At 44.5% G+C, this 17,720-nt stretch overlaps 1 protein-coding gene across 2 annotated transcripts in view; it reads right to left on the reverse strand.

The window, feature by feature from the left end:
* MOK (MOK protein kinase) overlaps positions 1-17,143 on the reverse strand; it is a 50,706-nt gene extending 33,563 nt beyond the window's left edge. For both annotated transcript variants that reach the window (XM_004754668.3, XM_004754667.3), the window contains exon 1: positions 16,925-17,143. In XM_004754668.3, coding sequence (XP_004754725.1) covers positions 16,925-16,931 — 7 coding nt within the window. In that variant the 5' untranslated portion in view covers positions 16,932-17,143. The remainder of the gene's footprint in view (positions 1-16,924) is intronic.
* Between the last annotated feature and the right edge of the window lie 577 nt (positions 17,144-17,720).

A 17,720-nucleotide genomic window follows, 5' to 3' on the forward strand; every position in this document is an offset into this window, starting at 1 on the left:
CTACAACCCTTGATCCCAGCTCAGGTCTTGATATCAGGGTCGTGAGTTCAAGCCCCACACTGGACTCTATGCTGGGCATGGAGTTCACTTAAAAAAAAAAAATCATCTTGTCATTCAATATTCAGTGACTTTAGTTACAAAAATTCAGCCTGTGCCTAATTTTTCAGAACAAACTTCTCCCTGTCTGAGATTTTACCTAATTATAAGTTACCAAATTAGCCAGCTCCTGTTTCATGAGAACTGGCGGAAGACACAGCGTCTTGCATCAGAGACGAAGGACCTTATCACTCACAGTAGAGCCGAAGTCTCATGGTGGTGACACGATGGGCCCAGATGACATGTGTACATGCAACCGACTGCTTTACCGGAGAGGAACCCAGGGCCAGTGGCCCAGCCCTTCTTGGGCAAGCAGCTCAGAGACGAATAAGCTTGCCATCTGGCATACTCAGCAAGAACTTGCAGGGAAGCTCAGGGCATAGAGCAAAGTGCTTCCCCCAACAGCTCATTACAGGGTTAATACTCACGGCAGCCACTGTTACTGAGACCGTACATGGTATGGTATTGTTCTTGCCTGTAAGTATTCCTATATATGTCATATTGACTTTACTGCTACCTTTCAATCTTACTCAAAATAACAATTTCAGTGCACATTTTCAAATATCTTAGCTTCAGGCCACATGAGATGAGAAAATCCTATTTGTAATTACGTATTTGTAGAAATTAGAAAAAATGCTTCTCCCCAAGAACAGCATCTCCCCATGTTATTACCATTCAAAATGCCACACACCGCCACCATGCCATAATGGCTACCACGGGAGGAAATAAGGACCTGTGACTGCTGTGCATCTGGGAGACGTCAGCAACTTGTGCAGGGGAAGACTGAAGAAACAATTGTTTAAGTTGCTCACAAAAATTTATTTTCAAAAGAGGACTTCTAAGGAGGGAGCTAGAAAGCACTGAGAGTACCCTAAATAGATAGGCCTTCTTCCTAACCCCTGGCACCTGTGACTGTTACCTTATTTGGAAGGTCTCTGCAGGTATAATTAAGTGAAGGATGTTGAAATGAGAACATTCTGGATTACCCAAGTGATCCAATGGCAAGTCCTTATAAGAGATACAGAGATAGAGCAGAATAGTGGTTGCCAGGGCCTGGGGAATTGTGATTCAGCAGGTATGGAGTTTTAGTTATGCTGGGTAAAAAAAGTTCTAGAGGTTTGTTGTACAATAACATGCACATTTAGCAATTCTATACACTTAAAGGTTTATTAAGAGGGTAGAACTCATGTCATTGTTTTTCACAACAATAAAAAAAGGGAGAGAGACACACACATAGAAGAGGAGGCCATGTGAAGACAGACGCAGAGCGCCAGAAGCCTCTGGAAGCTGGAACGGGGGAGGAAGGATCTGAGAGAGCACAGTCCTGCTGACACCTTGATTTCAGACTTCTGGCCTCCAGAACTGGCAGAGAATACATTTCTGTTGTATGAAGTCCCCAAACTTGTGGCAGCCCCAAGATACAAACAGCCCCAAGATACAAACATAACCAGTATTTTTTTAATCTAAGGAAAACTTTTTTTTCCATTAAAAGTAAATATTTTCTAAGTTTAACAACAGTAGCACTCGCTCTGAAAAGACTGATCTGCTTGACTACATAAACACATAAAACTCCAGCACCTGGGGGCGCCTGGGTGGCTCAGTGGTTTAAGCCTCTGCCTTCGGCTCGGGTCATGATCTCGGGGTCCTGGGATCGAGCCCCACATCGGGCTCTCTGCTTGGCGGGGAGCCTGCTTCCTCCTTTCTCTCTGCCTGCCTCTCTGCCTACTTGTGATCTCTGTCTGTCAAATAAATAAATAAAAATCTTTAAAAAAAAAAAAAAAAACTCCAGCACCTGAAAAAACACTATAAAAAAATGGCTAAGTCAACTATGAAAATGCCATACAAAGGACTGTTTATAGCAGATATAAGGAATATGGTAGCTCTGTAGCTTCTGACAGGGAAGAACCTTTTCAGATATATTATTAAACAAAAAAGACAAATTAAGGAACAGCATGTCAACTATGTTAACTTTTGTTAAAAAAAAAAAAAAAGGAAAGAAAGAAAAGTATACCCACAGTATCCAGCAGAACGGCCCCCCAACAGTGTCCCTGTCCCTGGAAATTGTGAATGTTAGGCTGCATGACAAGAGGGAATTAAGACAGCAGAAGGAAATGTTAAGGTTGCCAATGAGCTGACCTTAAAATAAGAAAATGATCCTAAACTTAGCAGGTAGGCCTTGTAGTGACAAGGTCCTTACAAGCAGCAGGAGGCGGCAGAGAGGACCGAGTCAGAGACTAGAAGATGTGGAAGGGCTGTAAGTCTAGGAACGCATGTGGCCTCTAGAAGCTGGAAAAGGCCCAGAAACAGACTCTCCTCCAGAGTCTCCAGAAGGCACACAGCCCTGCCAACAACTTGATTTTAGCCCAGTGAGACCCTTTTCACACTTCTGACCTCTAGAACTCTAATATAATAAATTTGTGTTTTTTTAAGCCATTGACTTTGAGACAATTTATTACAACTCATCTACACACAGAAGGAACTGGAAGGAACATAAGAAAGCGCCAACAGTGGTCACCTCAGGGGAGGAAATCTAGATGACTGGGGACAGGAGCTGAGAGGAGCCCCACTTTTCCCCATATGACCATCCGTGCTCTTTTAAAGTTATACTTTGTACTGGTATTGCTTTTTCAAAGAAATAATCAATTAAAAAAAATTTAAGGGAAAATGTGATGTTTCTCTCATGGTTCCTTTAAGGAAAATGGATTATGAAATTAAAAACTAAGCATTTTGTTTAATACCATCTTAAAGCAAATGGCAATCCGTGAAATAAAAATAATTTATGAGAAAATTTAAAATAACAAAATGTAAGATACCCCTTCACACCCACTAGAACAGCTAGAATGAAAACGTAAGCTAACAAGTGTTGGCGAGTGTGTGGAGAAGGGGGGCCCAGGGCTGGTGGGAGTGGAAAATGGTGTGGCCACTGTGCAAAACTGTTCAGCAATTCTTCACGATGTGAAACAGAGTTACTCTGTGACCTACCAATTCTACTTCCAAATATATACTCAAGAGAAATGGTCATTTACATCCAAACAATAACCCGTTCACAAATGCTCACAGAAGCATTATTCCTAGCAGCCGAAGGAGAAGCAACCCAAATGTCCACCAGCTAATGAACCGATCGACAAAGCATGGTCTACCCATAAAGGGAAGTATTATGCAGCCATAGGAGGAATGACATCCTGACACAAGCTACATCATGCATGAACCTTAAAAACATTATGAGAGAAGCCAGACACAAAAAGCTATTTATATGGAATGGTCTGAAGAGGCAAATCCATATGCACAAGGAGTAGATTAGGGGTTCCTGGGTTGAAGGGTGGTGAGGAATGGGGAGTGACTGCTAAAGGGGACGGATGCCTCCGGGGGACAAGGAAAACGCTATCAGAGAATTGCACGATGGCTGTTGGACAACTCAGTAAAAATACCTAAAATCACTGAATTGTACATTTCAAATGGGTGAACTTTATAGTATGTAAATTATATCTCAATAAAGATATTCAAACAAACAAACAAAAAAGATATTCAAACAGACAAATTTCTGGCATGGAAAGTCAGAACACTGGTTACCCTTGGGAGGTGGTGTCACTGGAACGGACCCAAGGGGACTCCCAGGATCCTGGTAGTGCGGAAGTTACTGGTAGTAACACGGGCGTGTTCACTTTATGTATAAGTGGACCCACAGTTAAACCTGTGTTGTTCAAAGGTCACCTTAGTCCTGCCATTATATAACACCAAGACAGAAACAAACAACCAGAAAAACAAGGCAAGTTTCGGGCCACAGGGTATTATTATTTTAAGACTATTCCCTTAGGAGTCGTGATCCCAGGGTCCTGGGGTTGAGCCCCAAGGCGGGCTCCCCTAACTCAGTGAGGAGTCTGCTTATCCCCTCCCTCTGCTCCTCCTTCTGCTTCTCCCCCCACCTCCCCGCTCATGTTCTCTCTGTCTCTATCTCTGTCCTCTAGACTTTGCTACATGAACCTTTTTCCTTCTTCATCTTGCTGTATGTCCTCTCACTGTAGTAAATCATAGCTCTGAGTAAAACCAGATCCTGAGTCCTGTGAGTCATCCTAGCAAATCACAGAAACTAGGGGTGGTCTTGGGAACCCTCTTCCCCAACGCTATTTATTCACACTTCAGCCTAAATAAGTCAAACATCCTGGAGGTACGACCACCTCCTGTGGATGTCAAGCAAGATTTATTTGGCATCTGCTACGCACCAGGCACGGTGCCACGCGCTGCGGACACAGAGATCAGTAAGACATAACCCTCACCTGGAAGACTTACAGTATGTTCCTCATGTCCCTCATGTTGGGTCCTTTTCTTCAATAAAAGAGAGGGAGGGCCACACACTTGTGTGTAGATAATATTAAGGTCAGATTAGGGACGTCTGGTGGTGCAGTCAAGCATCCGACTCTTGGTTTTGGCTCAGCTTGTGATCTCAGGTTTGTGGGATCGAGCCCCATGTCGGGCTCTGCACTTAGCGTGGAGCTTGCTTCAGATTCTCTCTCCCTGTCCCCCTCCTGCTTGTGTGCTATCTAAAATAAATAAAATCTTTAAACAATAAAAAATAAAGGTCAACCTAGTAAGTGCCCGTGTATATTATTGAGCACGTGGTGCTTTAGATTCTAATCTGTGGGACCCACCTAGTGGGCCTTAAAACAGATGTTTTTCCCTCATTCTGAAGGCACCGGCTCCTCTGTTACAGAAAGGCTCACGTTCCACTTCGCAATTCTCCCAGGAAGGCCCGAAACCCCTTAAAGGGGAAGGTCTACAATCTGTCCTCTTTGTGCCCTGTGCACTCAACAAATGAATTCGAGAAAATGCCTGGTCATGTGCCTTACTCTAATATTCCTATAGTCCCCCGGACACATAGGGTGGGAGGAACACCACTGACAAGGGAATCACAAAATTATGACTATTGACCAGCGGGCAACCAATCCTTTTCTATTCATCCCCATCTTTACGCTGAGTATCCCCAGGGCGCGCAGGTGACACACTTGCTTAAGCATCAGATTCGTGGTGGCGCCTGGGTGGCTCAGTGGGTTAAGCCGCTGCCTTCAGCTCAGGTCATGATCTCAGAGTCCTGGGATTGAGCCCCGCACCGCACCGGGCTCTCTGCTCAGCAGGGAGCCTGCTTCCTCCTCTCTCTCTGCCTGCTTGTGATCTCTCTCTGTCAAATAAAAAAATAAAATTAAAAAAAAAAAAAAAGCATCAGATCCGTGGTTTCGGCTCAGGTCCTGATTTCAGGGTTGTGGGATCCAGCCTCAGGCAAGGCTCTGCACTCAGCAGAGTCCGCTAAAGTTTCTCTCTTCCTCTCCCTCTGCCTCTCACATCTCCCCACCTCACCCACGCATGTGTGCGTCCTCACATTCAAAACAAATGAATCTTTAAATATTGGGTATCTCCAATCCCATTGAGAGGGACCTCTTGTCTCTTAGATACTTCCTTTCCCAAGTCAGACCATCCATATAAATGCAACAGTGAGATGAAGAGGATGAGGAGGATAAAGTGGCCAGAAGACTCCTTAAATTATCTTCTAGAAGTTTTATAGTCCTTCAATAAGCTGTATTTTAGGATATGTTTTTCCCAATCACATGCCAAGAAAGGATGCATAAGGTAAATTCAGCCTTATTCCGGCAGATCCCCGGAAACATAAAAAACAAACAAAACCAAGTTAGGTGATCATAGCTACCATTGCTGTGCTGTTACCATATGTTAAGCACCATTCTTTTTTCATTCTCACAATCCCTGCTTTTTTTTTTTTTAATTTCTTTTCAGTGTTCCAGAATTCACTGTTTATGCACCACACTCGGTGCTCCATGCAATACGTGCCCTCCACAATACCCACCACCAGGCTCACCCAACCCCTAATCCCCCTCTGCCCTCCAAAGCCCTTAGTTTGTTTCTGAGTCCGCAGTCTCTCATGGTTCATGTCCCCCTCTGATTTCCCCTAACTCCCTTCTCCTCTCCATCTCCCGATGTCCTCCATGTTATTCCTTATGCTCCACAAGTAAGTGAAACCATATAATTGACTCTCTCTGCTCGACTCATTTCACTCAGCATAATCTCCTCCAGTCCCGTCCATGTTGATACAAAAGTTGGGTATTCACCCTTTCTGATGGAGGCATCATACTCCATTGTATATATGGACCACATCTTCCTTATCCATTTTTCCGCTGAAGGGCATCTCGGTTCTTTCCAGAGTTTGGCTATTGTGGCCATTGCTGCTATGAACATTCAGGTACAGATGGACCTTGTTTTCTCTACATCTATATCTTTGGGGTAAATACGCAGTAGTGCAATTACAGGGTCACAGGGAAGCTCTATTGAGTCTCCACACTGTTCTCCAAAGTGGCTGCACCAACTTGCATTCCCACCAACAGTGTAAGAGGGTTCCCCTTTCTCCACATCCTCTCCAACACAAGCACCATTTTTAAAAATAAACTTTTAACCTTAGAATAGTCTTAGATTTACAGAAAAATCCACAGATAATATAGAAATCCCCATATACCTCATATCCAGTTTCACCTACTGTTTTTTAAAGATTTTATTTATTTATTTGACAGAGAGAGAGAGATCACAAGTGGACAGAGAGGCAGGCAGGGGGGTGGGGAGCAGGCTCCCTGCCGAGCAGAGAGCCCGATGCAGGGCTTGATCCCAGGACCCTGAGATCTTGACCTGAGCCGAAGGCAGAGGCTTAACCCATTGAGCCCCCCAGGTGCCCCTCACCTACTATTAACAGCTTACATTTGTCATAAATGAGCCCATACTGATACATTATTTCTTTTAAAGATTTTATTTTTTAAGCAATCTCTACACCCAACGTGGAACTCAAACTTCCAACCCCGAGATCAAGAGTCGCACCCTTTATCGACTGAGACAGCTAGGGGTCCTCGACACATTAACTGAAGTTCATGCTTTATTCAGATTACTCAGTTTTTACCCAATATCCTCTTCTGTCCCAGGATCCCATCTAGGCCACTGCTTTACAGCTAGTCATCCTACATCCTTAGTCCCCTCATGGCTGCGGCAGTTCCTCAGACCTTCCTTGGGTTTGTGACATGGACAGTTTTGAAGTCAATGGTCGGGTATTTTCTAAGATGTCCTTGTACTGGAATCTGTCATCATCTTCATCATTAGACTCAGGCTATGGGTTTGGGGAAGAAGACCAGAGTACTGTGGTGCCATATTGGCACATCATATCGAGGCCCATGTCATCAGTGTGGCTTGTCACCATTGACATTGACCTCAATCAACAGGCTGAGGTCTTGTCAGTTTTCTCCCCTGTAAAGTGACTTTTTCCCTCCCCCCTTCTATACTGTACTCTTTGGGAAAATTTACCACACATATTCTGCACTTTGAGTGGGAAATAATATTCCTGTGAGGACAGAGCATCCATTTAAATTATTTGGAATTCCTTTTTTTTTTTTTAACATTTTATTTACTCATTTGACACAGAGAGAGAGATCACAAGTAGGCAGAGAGGCAGACAGAGAGAGAGGGGAAAGCAGGCTCCCCGCTGAGCAGAGAGCCCGATCAGGGCCTCGATCCCAGGACCGAGACCATGACCTGAGCCGAAGGCAGAGGCTTAACCCACGAGCCACCCAGGCGCCCCTTTGGAATTCTTCTATATAAATAAACTTCTCTATATGAGAAGTTTGTCTATTCTAATTAATCATTTATATTATATGAACCTATAGATATTTATTTTATGCTTTGGGATTATCCAATACTATTTTATTTTGCTGCTTAAATTGTTCCAGGTTTGGCCACTGGGAGCTCATTCACAATTGTTCCTGTGTCCCTCTGACATGCCCCATCAATAAAGGGTTTGTTTTTGAGTATTTTCTTACTTCCTGGTACTACAGAATCCTGTGTATTTCCTGTCTCAGTCTGAGGATCAGCCATTTCTCCAAGATGCCTTTTATAAGAGAATGGTGTTTATTAAACACCAAGCTCTGAGTACTAGGAGTCAGGCACCATTTTACACTTAATCATTTCAACAATCCCACCCAACAGGGTACCCCATCAGCCCTATCTTACAAATGAGGTTAAGCAGCCTGCTCAAGGTCACATCAATAAACAGCAGGGCAGGGCTTTAAAAGCAGGCAGTCTGACTCCAGAAGCCATTTCCTGACTACACTACCACTGCTGTCCCCCAGGAGCAGAACACTGCCAAGAGGATGCAGATGAAGTCACACTGATGCACTTACTGGAGCACTGACCTTGGCAACAGATCCTTTTCAAAAGCTAACAAGGTCCCGAAAGGCAGAATTTGGGAACCCTCTGCCAACGATATAGGGACACATCCTCTGGGGTGAGGAACAGTGAACACACAAACTCCAGTTGCTGGTGGCTGACCCCTCATCATCAATGACCCGAGTACTGCTTGGTCTCTCCTGCTCTGATAACTTTCAGACTTCTGGTACCGCCAGTCCCTCCGGTGAGCTGGTCACTCAGTATTCCCTGATGTCGCCTACGCTGAGCTGTAACTTCGTGCCTTTTACAACATGAGAGGGTGGTTTAACCAAGTGGGAACAACCAGCTCTTAAAACTTGTGAAAGCACCTCCACTAGAATGGCTAAAATTAAAACACTGAAAATGCCAAGAGCTAGTGAAGATGCAGACTCAGCAGATCTCTCATACATGGATAATGGGGACAGAAAATGGTAGAGGCGCTTTAGAAACCAGCCTGGAGGTTTCTTATAAAGCAAAGTATCCACTTACTGTACAAACCAGCTTAAATACCTAACATCAAGGAATGATCTAATAATAGTTTCAACCACAAGCTGAAATATTATGTAGCCATTAAAATTATTCTTTCAGGGCACCTGGCTCAGTGGGTTAAGCCTTTCCCTTCAGCTCGTGTCATGATCCCAGGGTCCTGGGATCAAGCCCTGCATTGGGCTCTCTGCTCAGCAGGGAGCCTGCTTTCCCCTCTCTCTCTGCCTGCCTCTCTGCCTGCTTGTGATCTCTGTCTGTCAAATAAATAAATAAAATCTTTTTAAAAAATCATTCTTTCAAATAATATGTAATGATATAGGAAAATGTTCACCTATAATTTAAGTGAGAAAAAGATGGTAACAATCACACAAATACACATACACCCAAGAAAGGGAATGGGTATAAATACATAAAATACTTTCTTTTTTTAAAGATTTATTGACTTATTTTAAAGCAAGAGCACAAGCTCTTGGGAGGGGCAGAGGGAGAGGGAGAGAGAAACAAGTGGACCCCACGCTAAGTGCAGAGCCTGACATAGGGCTCAGCCCCAGGACCCTGAGATCATGACCTGAGCTGAAACCAAGAGTCGGACACTTAACTGACTGAGCTACCCAGGTGCCCCCATAAAATATTTTTTAAAGATTTATTTATTTATTTGAGAGGGAGAGAGAATGAGCACATGGGGGTGAGGGAGGGGCAGAGGGAGAGAGAGAATCTCAAGCAGGCTCCTCACTAAGCACGGAGCCTGATGCGGGGCTCGATCTCATGATCCTGAGATCATGACAAGCAGAAAGCAAGAGTTAGACGCTTAACGAACTGAGTCACCCAGGAGCTCAAAATATGTAAAATACCTTAAAGTATCTATGTCTGGGTGGGACTAGCAATGACTTTAGTCCTCCTCATTATTCTTTTCTATATTTTTCAATGTTCACAACGAATAAACATTACCTTAAATGTGTGTGGGTATGGACGTTATCAGGAGGTTTAAGAAATCAGTTAACACGTGGGCTAATCACCAACAGAAACATGAGCTCAAAATGAACTGTCTAGATACTATAACAGCCGTTTAAAGGGAGACAGACATAAGTTCATGGGAAGGATGAAAGGCAGTTACTGCAAGCCGGGCTACGGACTGAGGCATTCAGTTTGAGAAGAGAAGAGAAATTTCATTTTATTTTTTTAAATAATTTTTATTTATTTATTTATTTGACAGAGAGAGAGAGAGCACAAGTAGATAGAGTAGCAGGCAGAGGGAGAGGGAGAAGCAGGCTCCCCGCTAAGCCAGAAGCCAAATGTGGGACTCGATCCCAGGACCCCAGGAACATGACCTAAGCCAAAGGCAGATGCTTAATCAACTGAGCCACCCAGGCGCCTGGAGAAGAGAAATTTTACACAATACATCCTAATTTGTGTTTCATCACAGACAGGCAGACTTACTTAAAAAACAACCAAAACCACACCAGTCAACCATACACTTCGAAGTGGTTTAAGTAGAAACTCCCCATGTGTGCCAGCATCCCTGGCCGGCTCCAGACCATCATAACCAGCAAGTGATTAACCCAGCTGGGGCTCTGGAAATGGCCATGGTGGATAAAGGAGCACTTATTTCCCTAACGACTCTTTCAATAGGCAGAAGGGCTGGGTATAAAACAAGAATGAAAGTTAGGGGAGAGAAAAAGAGGAAACACCCTTATGAAAAAACACCTAGGGAAATAACTTCCTATTCTCTCCAACAGGATCTGGCATATTTTCACATGCCTTTAAAGTCAGATGAGGAACATTAAGAATTACACTAAGCACAACACACAGCTAAGAAGGGTACAGAACTGTGCTAGTGAAAAAACAAATCAAAACAAAAATCCTGCCCCACATTACGGGGAATAGACAAAATAAAGAGTCACCCACCCCCAAAAAAAAACCCAAACCCACACAGACTCAAGGACAAACAGGAGTTAAATAATATAGCTGTATGAAAGGGTAAAAAGAGGAAGGTAAACAAGACTCTTTGCATTACTTAATAGTCTATTCATTTTTAATAAACCAAGTCTTCTTCAAGTGGAATTTAAGCCCTATTTAATGCATGAAAATGGAGGCCAAATTCACTTTTTGTGAAAAGGAACACTTGTAATGCCCAAATCCAAACATTTGTATTTGAGGACTGCTTCTAAAGATCTTAACCAAAGATATCGTGCCTCTGCTCAGGTCATGGATGGAGCCCCAGCTCAGCAGGGAGCCTGCCTCTCCCTCTGACCCTCCCCCTGCTTGTGCTTTCTCTCTCTTTCTCTCTCTCTCCCTGCCCCCCCAAATAAATAAAAATTTTAAAAAAGATCTTAATCTAGGCAGGTGATAGGCATAAACTATGGGACTTCACCAGTGGAGGGATGAAAAGAATTGGGGGAGGTTAATTACGGAGGACACTCTCAACCAGAGTTAGGAGGAAGAGGATTCAGGCTCTAATCTCAATTCTCTTTGAGAAACTAAATAATTCAAACCAAATTGCTAAAACAAGGTCGGGGCACCTGGGTGGCTCAGTTGGTTAAGTGTCTGCCTTGGGTTCAGGTCATGTTCCCTGGGGTCCTGGGGTCGAGTCCCACACCTGGCTCCTTGCTCAGTGGGGAGCCTGCTTCTCTCTCTCCCTCTGCCTGGTACTGCGCCTGCTTGTGCTCTCTCTCTCTCATTATCTCCTTCTCTGTCAAACAAATAAAATCTTTTTTTTTTAAGATTTTTTTTTAAGACTTTATTTATTTATTTGAGAGAGAGAGACAGTGAGAGCATGAGCGAGGAGAAGGTCAGAGGGAGAAGCAGACTCCCCGTGGAGCTGGGAGCCTGATTAGGGATTCGATCCCGGGACTCTGGGATCATGACATGAGCCGAAGGCAGTCGTCCAAACAACTGAGCCACCCAGGCGTCCCCAAACAAATAAAATCTTAAATAAATAAAATAAATAAAACAAGGTCAAGAACCTTCAATGAAGATGGCTGTACCCAATTAATTACTTGGTGTAGGGAGGAAAATTGTGACCCAAATTACCAAACATCATGAAACACAAAAGGACATAGAGTTATTCATAACTGACAAAAATTTTTCATTTAAATTACATGCTTTGGGATGCCTGGGTGGCTCAGTTGGTTAGGCGGCTGGCTTTGGCTCAGGTCATGATCCCAGGGTCCTGGGATGGAGTCCCACATTGGGCTCCTTGCTCAGCGGGGAGCCTGCTTCTTTCTCTGCCTCTGCCTGCCGCTCGATCTGCCTGCTTGTGTTCTCTTTCTCTCTCTCTGACAAATAAATAAATAAATAAAATCTTTAAAAAAAATCACATACTTTAATGAAGTAAATCCACTGCTAGGAATGTTAACCCCTGATAAACGTGAAGAATAACTGAAAAAAAAATCTATGTTCGAACACCTTTATTGAAGAATCCAGCAAGTTACAGTGCAACATATTTAATAGAATCCCATACAGTTTGGGGAATTTGTTTACAGGACAAATATATATTCATGCATAGACACACACACACACACCACACCTATGTATGTATATATATATATATATATATATATATATGTACACACACAGAATGTGCTCAGAAAATTTATGGGAGTACACGTAAGAAAATGTATCTATTTAAAAAAGATTTTATTTATTTGAGAGAGAGAGAGAGAGCCAGAGCACACAATGGGGCTCAGGGGGAGAAGCAGAGGGAAAGGGAGAGAGAGGATCTCAAGCCTTCCCCACGGACTGCAGAGTCTGATCTAGGCCTCAGTCCCACAACCCAGCGATGGTGACCCTAGCCAAAACTGAGAGTCAGACGCTTAACTGACTGAGCCACCCAGGCACCCCACATCTGGGAAAATGTTAACCAGGATTGGCCCTGTCAAGTAGAAGAGGGTCCTGAGACCCACTTAAAACCTGTCACTGTTTCAATTTATCACAAAGACAGTATTACTTTTACTTAATTTTGTTTTAATATAAAGAGAAAAAGCTGCTAGTTGATGCATCTATTTATAAAAACCAAAGGTGAGATGCACACTAGGGAGAAAGAATAAAACAAGATTATTTGCAGTACCTTGCGACTCTGAGTCTATAAAAAATGCACTTATGAGACACACAAAGTTTAAACCTCTGCAGTGACAACACATAATTTAAAAAATTCTCTGTGATATAATTGGAAACTGTGATGCCTTCAGAATGTGTAGGACTTTTTCTCTTTTTATAGGTATGTTTTGAGTAATCCATTAAAAAGTTCAGACAGTAAAAAAGTTGGCACTCCCACTGGGTTAGATAAGGGTAGATTTTTTTCCAAAGCAGGGATCTGTCTTTCTTTCCCCTTTTATTCCCCCACCTTCCATCCACTGGGATAGCAAATAATAATTCACTTATAATTTACCACTTAACCAGATGCTAGGTAGGCTATGAGCTTTATAGAGTTGCTCATTTAATCTTTGACACACTCCTATAAAATAGGTATTATTATGCCCGTTCCTTTTTTTTTTTTTTTTTTTTTTTGAGAGGGAGAGGGAGAAAGGGAGAGAGAGAATCTTAAGCAGGCTCCATTACGCACGGTGCGGAGTCCGAGACGCGGCTCCATCCCACGACTCTGAGACCGTGACCTGAGCCAAAATCAAGAGTTGGACACTTAACTGACTGAGCCACCCAAGTGCCCTGGAAGATTTTACTTTCGCAAGAGGGCAGCTGCTAGATATCCCAGCCCACACGCTCATCTTAGAATGGCCTTTGTCACTCCCCCATCAAGAGGTGGGACCCGCATTCTCTACCCTCCAACCCGGGGGGATGCGAGGTCAGAGAAGGTAACGCTGCTTCCATCTCCCACCTTGGAATGCTGATCCTCAGAACCCAACTGCCACCCTGGGAGGAAGACCGAGCCATGAGGAAACAGTAGTGTTCTGGCTGACAGGACAGGCCACGGTCCCAGTGGGCAGCCAGCATCAATCGCCAGGCATGTGAATGAGAAAGGTTTTGGGTTTTTTTTTATTGACAGGGAGACAGTGAGAGAGGGAACACAGGAAGGGGGAGTGGGAGAGGGAGAAGCAGGCTTCCCGCTGAGCAGGGAGCCCGATGCGGGGCTCGATCCCAGGACCCTGGATTCATGACCTGAGCTAAAGGCAGACACTTAACCAACGGAGCGACCCAGGTGCCCAAGAAACTTTTGGGAGGACTCCAGCCCAGCCAGAATCTGACTGCGAGTGTATGAGAGACTCTAGGTGAAGCCTGCCTAGTTGAATCCAGGCTACCCACAGAACCTTGAGAGAGATTAAGATGTTATGTTAAGCCACTACGTTGGGGGTGATTTGTTGGGAAACAATAAATAACCAGAAAACCAGTTTAAGAAAGGTCAGTATCCTGCAGGAGGTTGCCATGTCTGCCTGGCTTTAAAGCCCATGCTCTCAACAGCTTCACTGAGTTTCTCCCTCCTCCCGACAACTGCCTATGATGCAAAACAAAAGGGAGAAGGGATCAATGATTAATACGTCCCTAAACACGGGGCAATGTCTAGAAAATAAAGTAGAACATACACCTAGAAAACCATAAGATAAAGGCCAGCATGATAAGCTGATATTTCTGCCCTGACTCTTTGACCCCAAGCTAGGAGTCCATTTTCCCCATTACTCGCTTTTTCTATTCATTCGATTTCCACGGCTCTGTCTCTGTGACCTCCTGTTCCGGAATATTTTCTCCACTGTTAAATATTTGCTAAACATTTAACTGATCAGTACTCACACCTGGGTGACAATAGTCCCCCCCCCCAATTCTCGGACTGTATTTTAGGGTAGAAGGCAGAATAAAGATGTAACACTAAACCAACTAATTGAAAACTACCAAAAGGGCCATCTAAAAGAACATATTGAATAATACCTACTAGATATATATATATACATATAAAACAATACCCAAAGGTTTAAAGGATACAAATAAAATGCAAGTACTTACATAAAATATTTGTTTATAATATGTATTGTATTTTGTTACAATATATAACATGCAGCGCTAACATTAGTGTTTAAAAGAGGGGAGGGGGCCCCTGGCTGGCTCAGTCAGCCAAACACAGGACTCTTGATCTCGGGATTGTGAGTTTGAGCCCCTCGTTGGGTGTGGAGATTACTTAAAAAGAAAAATCTTTAAAAAATAAACACACAGGAGCACCTGGGTGGCTCAGTCATTAAGCGTTTGCCTTCGGCTCAGGTCATGGTCCCAGGGTCCTGGGACTGAATCAAGTCCCACATGGGGCTCCCTACTCAGGGAAGAGTTTGCTTCTCCCTCTCCACTCCCCCTGCTTGTATTCCCTCTCTTGCTGTCTCTCTGTCAAGTAAATAAATAAATTCTTAAAAAAAAAATAAAAGAGGGGGTAAATACACATTTACATATGCTTCTATGTAAATATATAGATACACATTTATATATACAAACATACAAATGTAAAAGAAATCGTAAGAGTGGTTGCCTCTAGGAAAGGAGCAGGAAAGGTTTTGAGGCAAAGGTGAATAAATGGAATGATCAAATGATCAAACCTAACTTAAACAAAACTGAGACATGCTGACATCAGGCTGACATCAGACTCTAGATGGGACACACTGATAAGCACCCAACACCCCCTCTGACATAGTCCTGACCAAAATATTTAAGCTAATCATAAGGAAACAATCAGACAAATCCAAATCGAAAGATACATGGCCTGAATTCTTTAAAAAAGTCAAGAAAGACACATAAGGCAGGACGCTGTGCCAGATTAAAGGAGACCAAAGAGATATGACAACCAAATGCAATTTGTGATTTCTGATTGGATTCTGGAAAAATAAAAACACCTATAATGATATTACTGGGATAACTGGGAAAATTTGAAACATAGGCTGCATTTTGGACAACAATGCTATCCCAACACATTATTCGTACTGTGATTATGTAGGAGAACGTCCTTGTTCTTAGCAGATACTTGCTGAAAGCGGTGAAAGGCACTGGTGTCCACTACTAACTCTCAAAAATTAGGCGGAAGTAAATACTGTACGCGATTTAGAGAGCGCAAGTGAGCAAGCACACAAACAAAAGCCAAAACGTGCATCTAAGTGAAAGGTTTATAAATATTCAGAGAATCCTTCTTGCAACTTTCATGTAGATTCAAAAATTTTGAAAATAAAGAGCTGGGAAGGAAAAAAGGAACAGCGTAAAAAAAATATGTGTATACAAGTCCACGCTACAAGTAAAAGTGTAAAGCCTTTTGTAGGCCTGTATTCTAACTACAGCGTTGGGTGCATTAGTGAAAAAGATAAACATGTAAGCAATATCTACCAAAAGAAAAGAAGAATGTCTTGTAAAGGGCGAATGAGATGAATTAATTATTTTAAATATCTTTGTTCCACAATGTGTGCCACAACCAATCACTAACTGATACTGCGCATTCAAGGCAAATTTTACATTGTAACTGTATCTAATAAAATTTAATCTTTCCACGGGGGGGGGGGAATACTAGCCCATTCGAGTTGGATGCCTTTGAACTGCCCAATAGTCCACAGATCCAAGTAGAGGTAAATTGTGTACCCGTCACATATTTTCTAGGACGACCCTCTCCTTTCCCAACTTCCCAGCAACACTCACTTCACCACAAGGTTGTGTCAAAATCCCTATAAAAATAGTTCCCATAAAAACACAGTGTTTTACTGGTTCCCATAAGAACGGCTTGATCCCAAAAGCGAACAGCCCAGCTTTCCTCCCAGCGGTTCCCCGAACCGAGGTCGGGAAAATGCAGGCAGCCGCACAGTGACCGCTCACTACCTCACTGCCGAATGCCCAAGAATCTGGGTTTCACCCAGCATTTTAAAACAACAACAACACAACAACAACACCCTCAAACTTGTAACATAACCTTGTACTGAACTCTGCGGGGTGAGGGCGAGGAGAGGGACTCGGGAGGACGCTGGAACCCCCAGCGCCCCCACATCCAGCCCGAACCCCGTGGGCACCCTCTCCGGCCGCCCCGGGACGCTGGGGGTCCCCCCCCGCGGCGGCCCCCCGACCCCGGCCCTCCGGGTGGCCGCACAGGCGCGCCGGGGCCCCTGCAGCCCCTGCAGCCCCTCCTGCCCCCGCTCACTCTTCATCCTGGATACGGAGGCCGACGACAAGCCGTTGCCGACACCGGACGGAGAAGGAAGGGCCGGAAAGGACGGCCGCCTGCTTCCACTCCTCTGAAGCAGGGTCCGGAGCTAGGACCTCCGCGCCGGCCCGCGACAGAAAGCGTTAGGATACGGCCGCCATGTTGTGTCCCTGTCGCCCTAGCAACCGTCAGGTCCCGGACGCCTCGAGGCTGCCGCCCGCGCGTGCGCGAGACGCCGCGGCCGCGTCCCTCGGCCTAGGCCTGCGCGTGCGCACTGCGACCCGCCTCCTGGGTCTGGCGCCTGAGCAACCGCCCCAGCCGCTTTCCGGGACGGCTCCCGGCCTGCGAGGAGTGCAGGGCGCCCTCCGGCATCGCTATCCCCGTCCGGCGTGCGAATTCAGCCATTTGAGACCAAAGCCAGAGCGACCGTGGAGCTTTAACTAGGCTGGGGACGCACTAGGTAACTGTCAGTCCACACCCGCTCGTCTGCCCGCCTTTGAGCCCCCGCGTGGCTGTTTCTGTTGGGACCGATGCAGTGTAAGACACCCGCACTCTAACTATGGGCTTACGCGGAATCTTTCTCCAGAAACTCTGCGCCCACACACAGAGCATCCGCACAGGAATCTCCTTGCCCCTGACACTTGCCTGGACACAGGATATCTGCTAAGATCCGGAGAAAGATCAAAACATGACAACGTGCAATTTTTAATTCCTTCACGCTTCTCAGTCCCTCTCTCTTGTCCCTCCTTGAGGACATATTCTTCTCTGGAAGCCGGAAGCTTTCTCCTCTGGA

This window comes from Mustela putorius, unplaced genomic scaffold (assembly GCF_011764305.1).
Source record: "Mustela putorius furo isolate JIRA1106 unplaced genomic scaffold, ASM1176430v1.1 tig00000129_pilon_pilon_pilon, whole genome shotgun sequence".
Taxonomy (NCBI): Eukaryota; Metazoa; Chordata; class Mammalia; order Carnivora; family Mustelidae; genus Mustela; species Mustela putorius.